General features: G+C 38.3%; 1 protein-coding gene across 1 annotated transcript in view; it reads right to left on the reverse strand.

Annotated features, from left to right (window-relative positions):
• Positions 1-6,219: 6,219 nt before the first annotated feature.
• slc7a5 (solute carrier family 7 member 5) overlaps positions 6,220-13,345 on the reverse strand; it is a 38,079-nt gene continuing 30,953 nt past the window's right edge. The window contains exons 9-10 of the mRNA NM_001128358.1: positions 8,790-8,967; positions 6,220-6,275 (exon numbers count right to left, since the gene is read on the reverse strand). Of these exons, the coding sequence (NP_001121830.1) occupies positions 6,220-6,275; positions 8,790-8,967 (234 nt within the window). The remainder of the gene's footprint in view (positions 6,276-8,789; positions 8,968-13,345) is intronic.

Below are 13,345 nucleotides of genomic sequence, written 5' to 3' on the forward strand. Positions count from 1 at the left end.
CAAACACAGGAACTCTACTCAAGTTTTGAATGCATCCATGTTTTATTTCTCTGAATACTCAACAAAATGTCCAGCGGCAAAGTAAAAATCACTTGTTTCATTTCTAAAAAAAAAACAAATAACATTTTGTACAGTAGACATATTACGAACTGTTCAGGATGTCTTCGAAATTGAATTTCACTGGACATCACGGAGAACACGGGACAGATTTTTTAACATCAGAACACCAGAGTCCAGGCACTACAGATCACACAGGAACACTCGTTTTTCAAACAGACTTCAAAACGAACTGATGAAAGGTCGAGTCTGCCCTCAGGCAAAGGCGTCTGCTTGCCTGTCATGGTTGTTTATATTTTGTGGCATAAAGGTAAATCATATATATAAAAAATGAGAGGAACTTCTTGTTGCAATACAGCTTATGAGGAAAATAGAGAGACCAAAATCTTTGGAAAGTTCTCTGGATTTATTTGGTATGGATTTGCTTAAAATGTTAATATTTCTTTATACGAAGGTTGTATAAAATGTAAACAAATTTAGTACAAATTTAAAAGTCACTTTCGGCAACTAATTTAGGTCGATCTGCAAAAATGTGATAGCCATTGGTCTGCACAACACCATTGTTTTCATTGTCCTCAATCTAGCTTGTTTGTTTAATGGCTTACAGTCTTAAAAAGACTAAAGGTATATACAGCACAGAGAATACAACACCGGCCTCCGAGTGAGCTGAGAGAAGATCATGTGAGCTCTACTGGGGCTCCCATTGGCCGTCGCTCAAGAAAGTCGCTCTTCATTTGCATAAAGTTGAAGTATTCTCAACTTTGTCGTTTCAATCGACACGCCCACCTAATCGTCAACGGTCGCTCGCCAAGACAGAGGTCGCCAGAAGATACTAGCTCTCCATTGAAATAAGCGATCGCTTGTTGATTTGCCGCTGCGAGTCGCTCATAGTGTGAATGAGGCTTCATAGATGCGTAAAACACTATTTTTTAGAAATGATGACGTCACCGTAGCACACAACCAGAAGGACGACACTGCACGTAACAATTGGTAACAACAACAATGGCAAATTACAGACTGACGCTAGCGCTGCTAAGTTTATTAGCACTATTACAACAAAACCAAGCAATACTTTATCAAATAAATGACTGGCGGAGACACATTAAGTTACACACATCACATATTATTAGATAAATGTGCGTTCGTGGGCTTCATGGCTAGCACGAAGGTCGCTGATTCAAGCCTCGACTGGGTCAGTTTTCATTTCTGTGGAGTTTGCATGTTCTCCCCGTGTTGCCGTTGTTTTTTTCTGGGTGCTCCGGTTTCCCCCTACAAGTCCAAAGACATGTGCTACAGGTGAATTGGGTAAGCTAAATTGGCTGTAGTGTATGTGTGTGAATGAGAGTGTATGGGTGTTTCCCAGTGATGGGATGAAGCTGGAAGGGCATTCCCTGCGTAAAACATATGCTGGATAAGTAGCGGTTCACTCCACTGTGGCGAGACCAGATTAATAAAGGGACTCAACCGAAAAGAACACGATTGAAGGTGCGCTTGTCATCATCTTCTTCTGGTGTTTGTCTCTCTCAGCGCACTTAAGAAAAAGTGTGTGTTAGCTTACAGCGTTACATATAGGTGTGACGTATGTATAAGACCGTTTTAACAATTTGCCATTTCTGTCACTATCACCAATGATCTAGCCTGTGCAAATCCCTGGAGAACTACACATATGCCAATTTAATGAACCACACCTCCCATTCATGCACCTTAAGGCTGATTTATACTTCTGCGTCAAACGCCGGCGTATGCTACGGCGTTGACGCATAGCCCTTCGCCGTGGCCATCGGCGTCACTGACGTGCACCTCTCAAAAAATGCAGCTACACGTTGCAGCAACGCGTAGTACAAGCTCTGTGATTGGTCGGCTTGGTAGCGCTGACGAGTCTGGTGTGGAGTGTGGAGTCCCGTGAAGGAGCTCCGAATGGAAAGTTTTGTTTTGTGTTTACCTCATAGTTTAAGTTCTTGCACGTCCGCCGGTTCCTGCCTCAAAATGAGCGAGTTTGAGCCAATTGTACATCCAGGAAGTGTTCAGGAAAAGCAAAACAACAGCGAAGAAACTCGACACATAAACACATTAACACTTCACTGCCAACTAGCGTTTCAGAAGTGTTAATGCAGACCAACAGAGACAGAAGTATAAATGCACAGCTACGCGTGTTGCATGCGCGGTCGGTGACGCCGGTCACTTGACGCAGAAGTATAAATCAGCCTTTACAAACACCAGTTCCTGATTGCTGCTGACTACACATACACAGCTGGAAGCTCATGATGTACTAATCAGATGGACCATAAAAACTGCAGACACATCATGGCTGAGTCTTTTAAACTTGAAATGAGCATTATGAAGCGTTTCCTTGTCTTGCCGTGTTTTTGACCTTTGCTTTGTTTAACTGTGTATGTTTTTTTGCCGCCTGTCCTGACGATTCTTAAAAAACTGCATTTGGATCATCAACTCTGTTGTTTCCCGACTCATTACAGTTTCCAAGTGGATCAAGGAATTTCTTGAAATGATCCATACGTATACGAACGTGAAACTTTTACAATCCCCAAACAAAAAACAAGTGGAGGTTAGAAAATGACAACTATATCATTGATTGTGATTGAAAATCAGGGTTATGTCATTAAATATTGATTTCTCACCACGTCTGAAGTCTAAAAATTATTTTTAATTATATTGATTTAATACATAAAAATGCTCTAATTGACCTTTTTTTAATTAGAAAGAAATGTTATAAGTAGTTTACAGTTTGAAACAGAAAACTTTTTTTTTATTAAGCAACTATGTATCATAAATCCAGGGAATTTCCGAGTGGTCTCTTAATTATTGCCATTGCTGTATATATAATTTAAAAATTTTAATGAAGCATCACGTTAAGGGCAATCTTGAGTTATCTGCAGTTATTTTTGTAATAATGGCCAACAATGGAAACAGAGCCAAGCCATCAGTTAAAAAGACAATTAAAAGTTCACCAACGACAACAAAAAAATCTAATAAAAACACAAATATAAAAAACAAAGGAAAAGAAATATCAGTAACAATTCATTTTTAGCATTTCTCTTTTTTTATAGAAAAAAATGCCCTGAAAAATGATTAGAGCACTAACTGAACGACTCTACAAATAATAAATAAATACATACTGTATATTAAATTTCTACATAACTAATTAAATTAGATAAGATACTCTTGTTGGCTGGAGTGTTAGTCAAACTGCTGTAGTTCTCTAAAAGATACAAAGCTTCATTATCTAGACACTCGCTAAAACACATATCATTAAAGAAAAGCAGATTTTAATAGTCCTTCTATCCAGAAGTCCTGGAAATGCTTCTGCAGGCGTCAAAATAATCTATTTTGTCCTAAAATAACATCTCCCCTAGTGTTTCTCTCTGTGCATTTTCACACACATACTGACAATTTTGGTCCAGTATAGGAACAAATAACCATTAAACCAAAACTAGCATAACCCAAAAAAACACTGCTATGAAAGATTGAAATATAATGATGCATATCGCATTTAACAGCAGAATCATTCAGATTTGTTCAGTTCGCAAACTGACGAGGCACTAAACTCTCTTCGTAATGGGATTTTTTTTAAAGATACCTTCATGGCATAAAAAAAAATGCAGATCATACAAAAGCTACAAACTATTTTAAACAATGAGCATGTTTCTTTAAAAAGCTTCTACCACAAGCAATATACTACAAGGAAAAAAAAAAAGAAATATGTGGTCCAGTGTTACGTACTTCACATATATATGCGAAAAAGAGAAGCTAATTAGTTTTAAAAAATGTCTCTGAGGGAGTATTATCACCTCATATATTTTGTGCTTCATGAAATCATAGTTAGGCATGAGAAAACACAGCCAGAATGTAAAGTACTGAGGTAAGCAGCAAGGCTATGTATTCTGATGAAATATTGAATACTGTAAGTCTACGCCTTCCGTAATATCGATAATAATAAAACAATTTAATACATAATTAAAGGACTGTAGCTCAAAAAAGGAGATTCCTTTAAAATCCTTTAAAAAAACTGTGTTAAGCTATAAAAAAATAAATTTGTATAAAGTCATACCAACTTGATGTCAAAAAATAATACATTTCTACAGAGGCTTGCAAGGCACAGCATGTCTGCTGTTGAAAAGTAAATGTGAGTAGATATAATATTAGATACAGTTATCTAAATATCAGAAAATTTGCCTGTCAGGTTTTTGAATGGGGTATGCGATATTGGCCATAAAACTTAAAAAAAAAAAATTATAAAGAAAATGTACAAATATTTTGCGTTTGTGTGTTTTTGTGGTGGTTTAGGACTGCTATTGATAAAAAAAAAAAAAGAGCGATTCAATCAATCGTTAAAAAATGCTGAATCATTTCTAAAATAAAACAAGCGACTACATTTGAAAACTATTTTTGCTATTTTTTTTGAAGTTTGATTTTTTTGTCAAACTACTTAACTAAAACCAGCTGAAACAACCCAATTCTTTTTTATTTTTTGGAGACAACTTAATTGTTTTATGTTTAATCCCCTTAGAGTTGTAAATAAATTGGTACAACATAAAGGAATTGTGTGGAAGCCAGCATTTTCACAGTGTTTGAATGGATTAATGAATTGACTCAAGTGATTCGTTCAAAAAGTAATTAATTCAGTAACAAATCACACATAGTCAAGTGTAGTGCTAAATTTTACTTTATAAAGAAAATACACAAATGTTTAGCATTCGTGTGTTTTCGTGCTGGTTTATGTCTGTCATGGATAAATATTTTTTTTTAAATGCCAGTAAGATGTGACAAGTCCCTGTCTTAAAGAGCAATTCAATGAATCATTCAAAAACGCTTTGTGAAACTACTTAATTTCAGCTGAAACAAAACAATTCTTTAAATTTTTTGTAGACAACTTAATTATTTTAAATTCAATCCACTTAAAAGTTTTCAATTAAGTTGGGACAACATGAAGGAATTGTGTAAAGCTCAGCATTTTTCACAGTGTTTGAATGAATTATAGAATCTGTTCAAATGATTTGTATGAAAACAGATAAATTCTGGAACAAATTCCACAAGTGTAGTGCTTTACTTACTACTTAATAAGTTTTATTTTATAAATAAAATTACCAAATATTTAGCATTTGTGTGTTTTCGTGCTGGTTTAGGACTGTCAAGGATGAATGAAAAAAACGCCAGTAGGATGGGACAAGTCCCTGTCTTAAAGAGCGATTCAATAAGTCGTTCAAAAATGCTGATTCATTTAGAAATAAAGCAAGCGACTACACTCCCATAATATTTTTGCTGCTTTTCTCCCAGTCAAACTACTTAATTAAAATCAGCTGAAACAACACAATTCTTTAGATTTTTTTTGGAGACAAGCTAATTGTTTTACGTTCAATCCACTTAATGGTTGCGACAACATGAAGGCATTGTGTGGAAGCCAGCATTTTTCACACTGTATATTTGAATGGATTATTAAACCGACTCAAATGATTCGCTCAAAAGCAGATTCATTTGGCGATCAAATCACAAAAAAGTGTTCCACTAAATTTTCTTCTCTAGCTTTTGACATCTCAAATATAACTCATTCCATATTAACCTCCTATTAATAACTTCTAACTTCATTCAAATAGGCTTTTCCTCCACACAATTAATGTTTTTGTTTGTTTTTTTGGCGTAATGTCAGCTTACGTATTATTAAAAAACAAAAACCATACTATCATAAATGATAAATATCGCACACCCCTAGATGAGCTTCATAGTTTTCGCCTCAATAGACAATAGCGTATCTGCACAAGCCACGAACGTACTAAACAAAAGCCGAACGCATGAAACAGGAAGGTAAAAATCTGAGGCCCTAAATGAAATGATGTCCACTCAGAGATTCATATGACACGCTTCTCCAATGGTTTACAAAAATACATATAAAACGAACTAAAAATCCTTAATGAAAACTTGCAACTGGAAAACTGAATGTATACAGTATAATACAGGAAAGACAGACAAAATCTATATGACGACTGAACTGCTTGTGTGACCACTGATGTTTTTGTGTTTTCGAATGTGGTGATGAATATAGATTTTTTTTGTCCATGTCAGCAGGATAAGACTGTTTTTCTGGCTCACGCGAGGAGAGATGGATACAGTAAATGGGAGTCTGAGGTGGAGATGAGGAGAACAGCCGCTTCAGGACTCCTGGGGTACCACCTCCATCATCTTCTGGCACATCACCGTGGATGAGACTGCACAGGGGAAAAAGGAATAATATTATGCTACTGTGTAATTTTACTTGTTCAATACTATAACATAGAATAAATTGTTAAGATTTATTTAATAATATAAGGATTGTGCTGTTTTTATTCATCAAAGAATCTAGAAAAGATGCTTTGTGGTTTACAAAAATATATATATTTCAAGGCTTAAAAGCAGTAAATGATCAAATGAAATTGATTTCAGATCATGACACTGAATAACATTCAGTTTTGTGATCAAATGTCTAAAATAAATTACATTTTTTAAAATATTAATAATATATAAAACTGGGAAAATTAAGTATTGAACACGTCATGTTTTTTCCTGGGAATAATTTCTCTAAAGGAGCTGTTGATATGGAATTGAACACGATTTTGGTAAAAACCCAAACAAAATACAAGCATAAAAATAAAACAAAACAAAAAAATCTGAAAAGTTAGTTGTGTAATAACAATGAAATGACAAAAGGAGAAAGAACTGAACTACTGACAGTATTTAATACTTTATATAAAAAGGCTTTTTTGCTGATGGCAGCTTAAAGACGCCTCTTATATGGAGAATGAAGTCACATTAATTGCTCAGGAGTGCTCAACAGAGTGAGAAAATCTTGATGGTTCTGTAAGTCTCATCTGTCAAATCTGATCTTTAATTGCTATTTTCTATTGGATTCAGTTCAGGTGATTGGCTGGGCCATTCTACAGCTTGATTTTCTTTCTCTGAAACTATCTGAGAGTTTCCTTGACTGTGTTTTGGATCATTGTCTTCCTGAAATGTCCACCCTGGTTTCATCTTCATCATCCTGATAATGTAGATGCTGGACTGAAACAGTGAATATTAATTTACAATGACGAAGGGCCGAGGGTTACTGAATAACTACTAAGAGATTTCAGCTGCTGTCTGGGCTTTCACTGCTTTTCTACACCTCCCTTTCTTCATGTGTTGAATACTTTTTCCCTGCGTGATTTCATTTTATTACACATAACTTCATTTGTAAACTAATTAGTTTTGGTTCTTTGCATATATGGATTTATTTGGTTGTTACCAACATCCAGTGAAAATTTAAAGTCAACAATAAAAATGGTGACGCGTTCAATATTTATTTTCCCCACTGCAGAAAGATAGAGAGATAGATAGACAGATAGATAGATGACAGACAGACAGACAGACATACAGACAGACAGACAGACAGACAGACAGACAGACAGACAGACAGACAGACAGACAGACAGACAGACAGACAGACAGACAGACAGACAGATAGATAGATAGATAGATAGATAGATAGATAGATAGATAGATAGATAGATAGATAGATAGATAGAATAGTTATTTTAAATAGACATGCACAATATATTGGTGTTCATATTGATATGAGTCAGCAAATGGTATTTTTATTGTTATCAATATCAGTCTGATAACAATATTAGGCCAATAAAAAAAGGCATAGCTGATTAAGAAAGTTTTCATAGCTGTAAAAGTTTGTACTATTTCTTTAAACTAACTGAAATATGGCATCTAAATAAATGAATTGACAATTAATTAAATAAAAGACAACTTTTCCAAAACCGTCAAATCTCATTTCGATAGAACAAGCACTGTCCTGCATTCCTTCCTTATAAGTCTATAAAAAGATAGATAGATAGATAGATAGATAGATAGATAGATAGATAGACAGACAGACAGACAGACAGACAGACAGACAGACAGACAGACAGACAGACAGATACATAGACAGACAGACAGACAGACAGACAGACAGACAGACAGACAGACAGACAGACAGACAGACAGATAGACAGATAGATAGATAGATAGATAGATAGATAGATAGATAGATAGATAGATAGATAGATAGATAGATAGATAGACAGATAGATAGATTTCTATTTAATATTTTTTAGCTTACTACTAGGGGTGTAACGGATCATGGTTAAACCGTTATTCGTATGGATTACAACACATCATGGTTCGGAGCATACGTAACCCACAGATTCATAGAGTTTTTTTACTTCTAGATTAAATCTAAATTTTAACGATTGCAGAGAGAGATCACCTCTTGCATTATTCAAATTACATGTATGAAAGCATTCCCTGTAAAATATAATGATGATTTGATAATGAAGTTGTGGTAGGTTATTCGGGATGTGGTGGGTTTCTTAGGTTATTAAAGGTGTTTCCTGTTCCTATTTGTTCAGCCTGCATTAAATCATTCAGTGTGGGCTGCACAATGAATCAATAACACCAACGCAACATTAATTATAAATGATGGTGATTTGCATAAGTTTATTAATCCTTCAGATTGCTGCATTTATATCTGTGTTTGAAGAATACAAAAATCAAAAGAGATTTAGTCTTTTGTGTTAGTCATGAAGTTACAAAGTCAAATAACACATAAGTACTGGCATACCAGTTTATAGTTTAGATAAAACCACTGATGTTTATGCTAAAGATTAAGATCATCATCAATTGCATTTAACAATATTCAAAAAACTAAAAATACTCACAGATGATCTGCAGGAGCCATTTCGGCTTCGTCTGCCACCAAACGCCAAAGAAATAGACAGGAACTCCTGTAGCGATGATCCCGAACCCTATAGCACACTCCACAGGGGTCTTCCAGAAGGACACCACGATGAGGAACAGACACGCCAGCACGAACACAATGGGCAGCAGAATATTGACCTGGTGGACAGACAGAGGGCTTTGAAAAATACGATCAAAAGTTTGTTTTACATGTGAAAGACATACTGTAAATGTTTCCACTCAGCGTTGCTCGCTTCTCTGACAATCACTATTCTTCTTCTCTGGCTGCTGGGCCTTTTTATGGTAGGACATCCTGGTCTTTGATGTTTGCCTTGTGTTGTGTTTTCTGCATTTTTATACAATGGGCTGCAGGAATGGAGCTCCAGGAATGGTTCAAAGCTGTTCTTATTATAACTTTCTCCTGGAGTTTTGCTTGCTACTACTCCATCACAAAAAAATAGATCATTGTTTTTGTTTTGGGAAAGCCGGACTGATCTGGTTTTATAGAATGATTAATTTACTGACGAGACATGGCAAAACTATTTTATCATTTTTATTATTATTAATATTACTAATAATCATAATATGAGTATGGCTTTTTATTAAATGCTCACATGCATTCACATTAAAGCATTAGATAATGTAATGTGTAATTGTATAGCGCATTTATTGTGTATGGCCATACACCCAAAGCCATCATGAGGCGCGGGGGTCTCTCCACAACACCACCAGTGTGCAGCATCAACTTGGATGATGCAATGGCAGCCATAGGACAATGGAGTCAGTGCGCTCACAGATGGGTTGCGGCTGGAAGGGCATCCGCTGCATAAAAACTTGTTGGCGGTTCATTCCACTGTGGCGACCCCGGATTAATAAAGGGACTGAGCCGACAAGAAAATCAATGAATTATATTATATTATGTTATATTATATTATATTAAGAAACATTTTGCATTTTGTTTAAATTAATTGTAAATTTGATACATCTATCATTTATAAACATTACGAATTTGACACTTTTGTCAATTTAATACTGTTGTAAATGAGGGCGATGCCAACCCTCTTGTGCACCACCAGAGGGAACCATCGCCAGAATTCTGATTCGACTCACGGACTCAAAATCCCATAAGCCCTGCTACCTGGCACTGATTACGGTCCAGGTGCAACTCATCAGCTCTCGTGTATATATACCACACTCACGCTCCGGTTCGTTGCGAAGTCTTGATTTGCCTGGCTGTCATTTCTGAGCGTTCCATACTCCCTGCTTCGGACTGATCTGTGTTTCTGACCCTGTGCTTGTTATACGATTACGAAAGACATCTGCCTGCCCCTGATCTCCAGCCTGTTATTCTGACCAGTAAGATATCTGCCTGCCTTTGAACTTTTGCCTGTCCCACGTTCTGTCTCCTGGATTGCCCCTTTGTGTTTGTTTGTATGTGTGCTCTTAATAAAGCTTGCAAATGGATTCAATGCCTTCTGACTCTTCACAACAGAAGACTTCGCCACTACAGAATCCAGCAGCTTTAGCACAAGTCTCGACTGAACTTTCCGCTCAAGCCACTCAGTTAGCCACCCATCATCAACAACTCACCCATCTAACTTCCCTCACGGAGGAACTGGTGAGAGCTATGCAGCAACTCCGTCATCCGAATCCTGCAGTTACCCCGCCTGCTACCATGACAGCTTCTCAACCAACGCATGTCTCCAATGCTCCGGCTACCGTAAGTCCCCGATTAGTTTTTTCTGAAAAGTTTGATGGGTCACCTTCTCGCTGCAAAGGCTTCTTATTGCAATGCAAACTATTTGTTAACCAACAACCTGCATTATATCCCACTGATTCTAGTCGGGTGGCTTTTGTATGCAACCTGTTAACGGGGAAAGCGCTGGAATGGGCTACAGCGATATGGAAGGAGGAGGAATGTAACTATCCCACATTTGAAACTTTTCTCAAGCAATTTCGGGAAGTGTTCGAGCACCCAGCAGATGGGAGAAGTCCCGGTGAGCAGTTACTTTCTCTTACACAGGGGCGTAACACAGCTGCAGAATACGCCCTGTCATTTCGCACTCTCGCCGCTCAAACTAACTGGGTTGAGGATACACTGAAGACACTATTCAGACGGGGTCTGAATACCAATCTACAATCTGAATTGGCTTGCCGTGACGAAGGAAAGAAATTGAACGAACTCATTGAACTTACCATCCGTCTTGATCATCTGATTCGCAGCCGTAGAAATCCTCGCACACAGCTCCATGTTTCAAGTGACACGCCCCCTGATGAACCCATGCAACTGGGTTTCACCCGTCTCACCCATGAAGAAAGAATGCATCGATTGCAAAATCATCTATGCCTGTACTGCGGTCAATCAGGGCACAGGAAATCCACCTGCAGCGTACGACCTCAGACACCAGTTCAATCGGTGAGTCCTTCCCATGTTCCTGCACTTTTCAGTGTACTGATTCCTGTGATTATTAAATTTGATAAAAGAATGATTAATACTACGGCTCTTGTCGACTCTGGATCTGCCGGAAACTTTATATCTAAGAAATTTGCTTTATGTCACGAACTATCTCTCAGCTCATATGATTCCTGTCTTGCAGTGGAAGCACTAGACGGTCGTCCTGTGGGTGAAGGACGCATCCGTATGATTACGAATAAGCTACAGTTACAAGTTGGTGTTCTACACATTGAAGAAATGCAATTCTACATTATTGATTCAGTTAATCATCCACTGGTGTTGGGACTGCCCTGGTTAAGGCGACATGATCCTCATATCTCCTGGAGGGACGGACAGATATTGCAGTGGAGTGAGTCATGCATGAAACAGTGCATCCAGCCCATTCACAAAATTCCATTACGAACCACCAATGTGTTACCTGAACTCGTTGATGAACTAATCCCCATTGAGTACCATGACTTACATGAAGCTTTTAGCAAACAAAAAGCTACTCAACTTCCCCCACATCGACCAAGTGATTGTGCTATTGAGTTAATTCCAGGTTCAAGTCCTCCAACGGGTCGAATATTCCCTCTGTCACAACCTGAGCACAAGGCAATGTCTGAATATATCGACGAGGAATTGGCCAAGGGTTTCATCCGACCTTCTACATCTCCTGCTTCAGCTGGATTCTTCTTTGTAAAGAAGAAAGATGGCAGTTTACGTCCCTGTATTGATTACCGAGGGCTCAATGAAATCACCGTAAAATTCCGCTATCCATTGCCCCTCGTACCTCCTGCCCTGGAACAATTAAGAAAGGCTAGATATTATACCAAGCTTGATCTTTGCAGTGCATATAACCTTGTCAGAATCCGTGCTGGTGACGAGTGGAAGACCGCGTTTTCCACCACTAGGGGGCACTATGAGTACACGGTAATGCCCTTCGGCCTGTCAAACTGTCCATCCGTGTTCCAATCTTTTATGAACGATGTCTTTCGGGATATGCTGGATCGCTGGGTCATCATTTACATCGACGACATCCTCATATATTCAAACACGATGAAGGAACATGTTGAACATGTACGTATGGTGTTGCAACGCATGATTCAACATCGTCTGTACGCCAAATTAGAGAAGTGTGAATTTCACCAGACACAGATCGCCTTTTTGGGATACGTCATCAGTGCAGAAGGGATTACCATGGATGATACGAAGGTACAGGCAGTTCAACGATGGCCGTTACCCCAGAATCTCAAGGAGTTGCAGCGATTTCTAGGTTTTGCCAACTTCTATAGACGGTTTATCAGAGGCTTTAGTTCAATAGCCGCACCATTAACAGCCATGACCAAACGAAATTCCCACAAACTATCCTGGTTCTCTGAAGCACGCCAAGCATTTAGCGATCTGAAGACTCAATTCACCACAGCTCCTATTCTCCGTCATCCCAACCCAGACCTACCTTTCATTGTGGAAGTGGATGCATCCAACACAGGAGTCGGTGCTGTGTTATCTCAACGTCAGGGTCAACCATCCAAAATGTATCCATGTGCCTTCTTCTCCCGTAAATTGACCAGCGCAGAACGAAACTATGATGTGGGAAATCGCGAATTACTGGCAATGAAATTAGCCCTGGAAGAATGGAGACACTGGCTGGAGGGGGCTAGTCAGCAATTCACCATATTAACTGACCACAAGAATCTGGAATATCTTCGCTCAGCCAAACGTCTAAATCCCAGACAAGCTCGTTGGGCTTTGTTCTTCACCAGATTCGACTTCATTGTCACCTATAGACCAGGGAGTAAAAATAGTAAGGCAGATGCACTATCCAGGCTATCAGAGGATAAAACCCCAATTAGTGATGAAACCATTATTCCTACGAACTTACTAGTGGCTCCAGTACAGTGGGACATACTTACCGAGATCCAAGAGGCCAACCGAGAAAACAACCCTCCAGTAGACTGTCCGAATCACCTGATTTTTGTACCCAATAACATACGTACCAGATTACTGACCCATATTCATGACACTCCCAGTTCGGGGCATCCAGGCATCACTGCAACTTTGGAGTTAGTCAAAGCCCGTTTCTGGTGGCCGTCCCTCACG

This window comes from Danio rerio, chromosome 25 (assembly GCF_052040795.2).
Source record: "Danio rerio strain M-AB ecotype USA chromosome 25, GRCz13ab, whole genome shotgun sequence".
NCBI classification, from domain to species: Eukaryota; Metazoa; Chordata; class Actinopteri; order Cypriniformes; family Danionidae; genus Danio; species Danio rerio.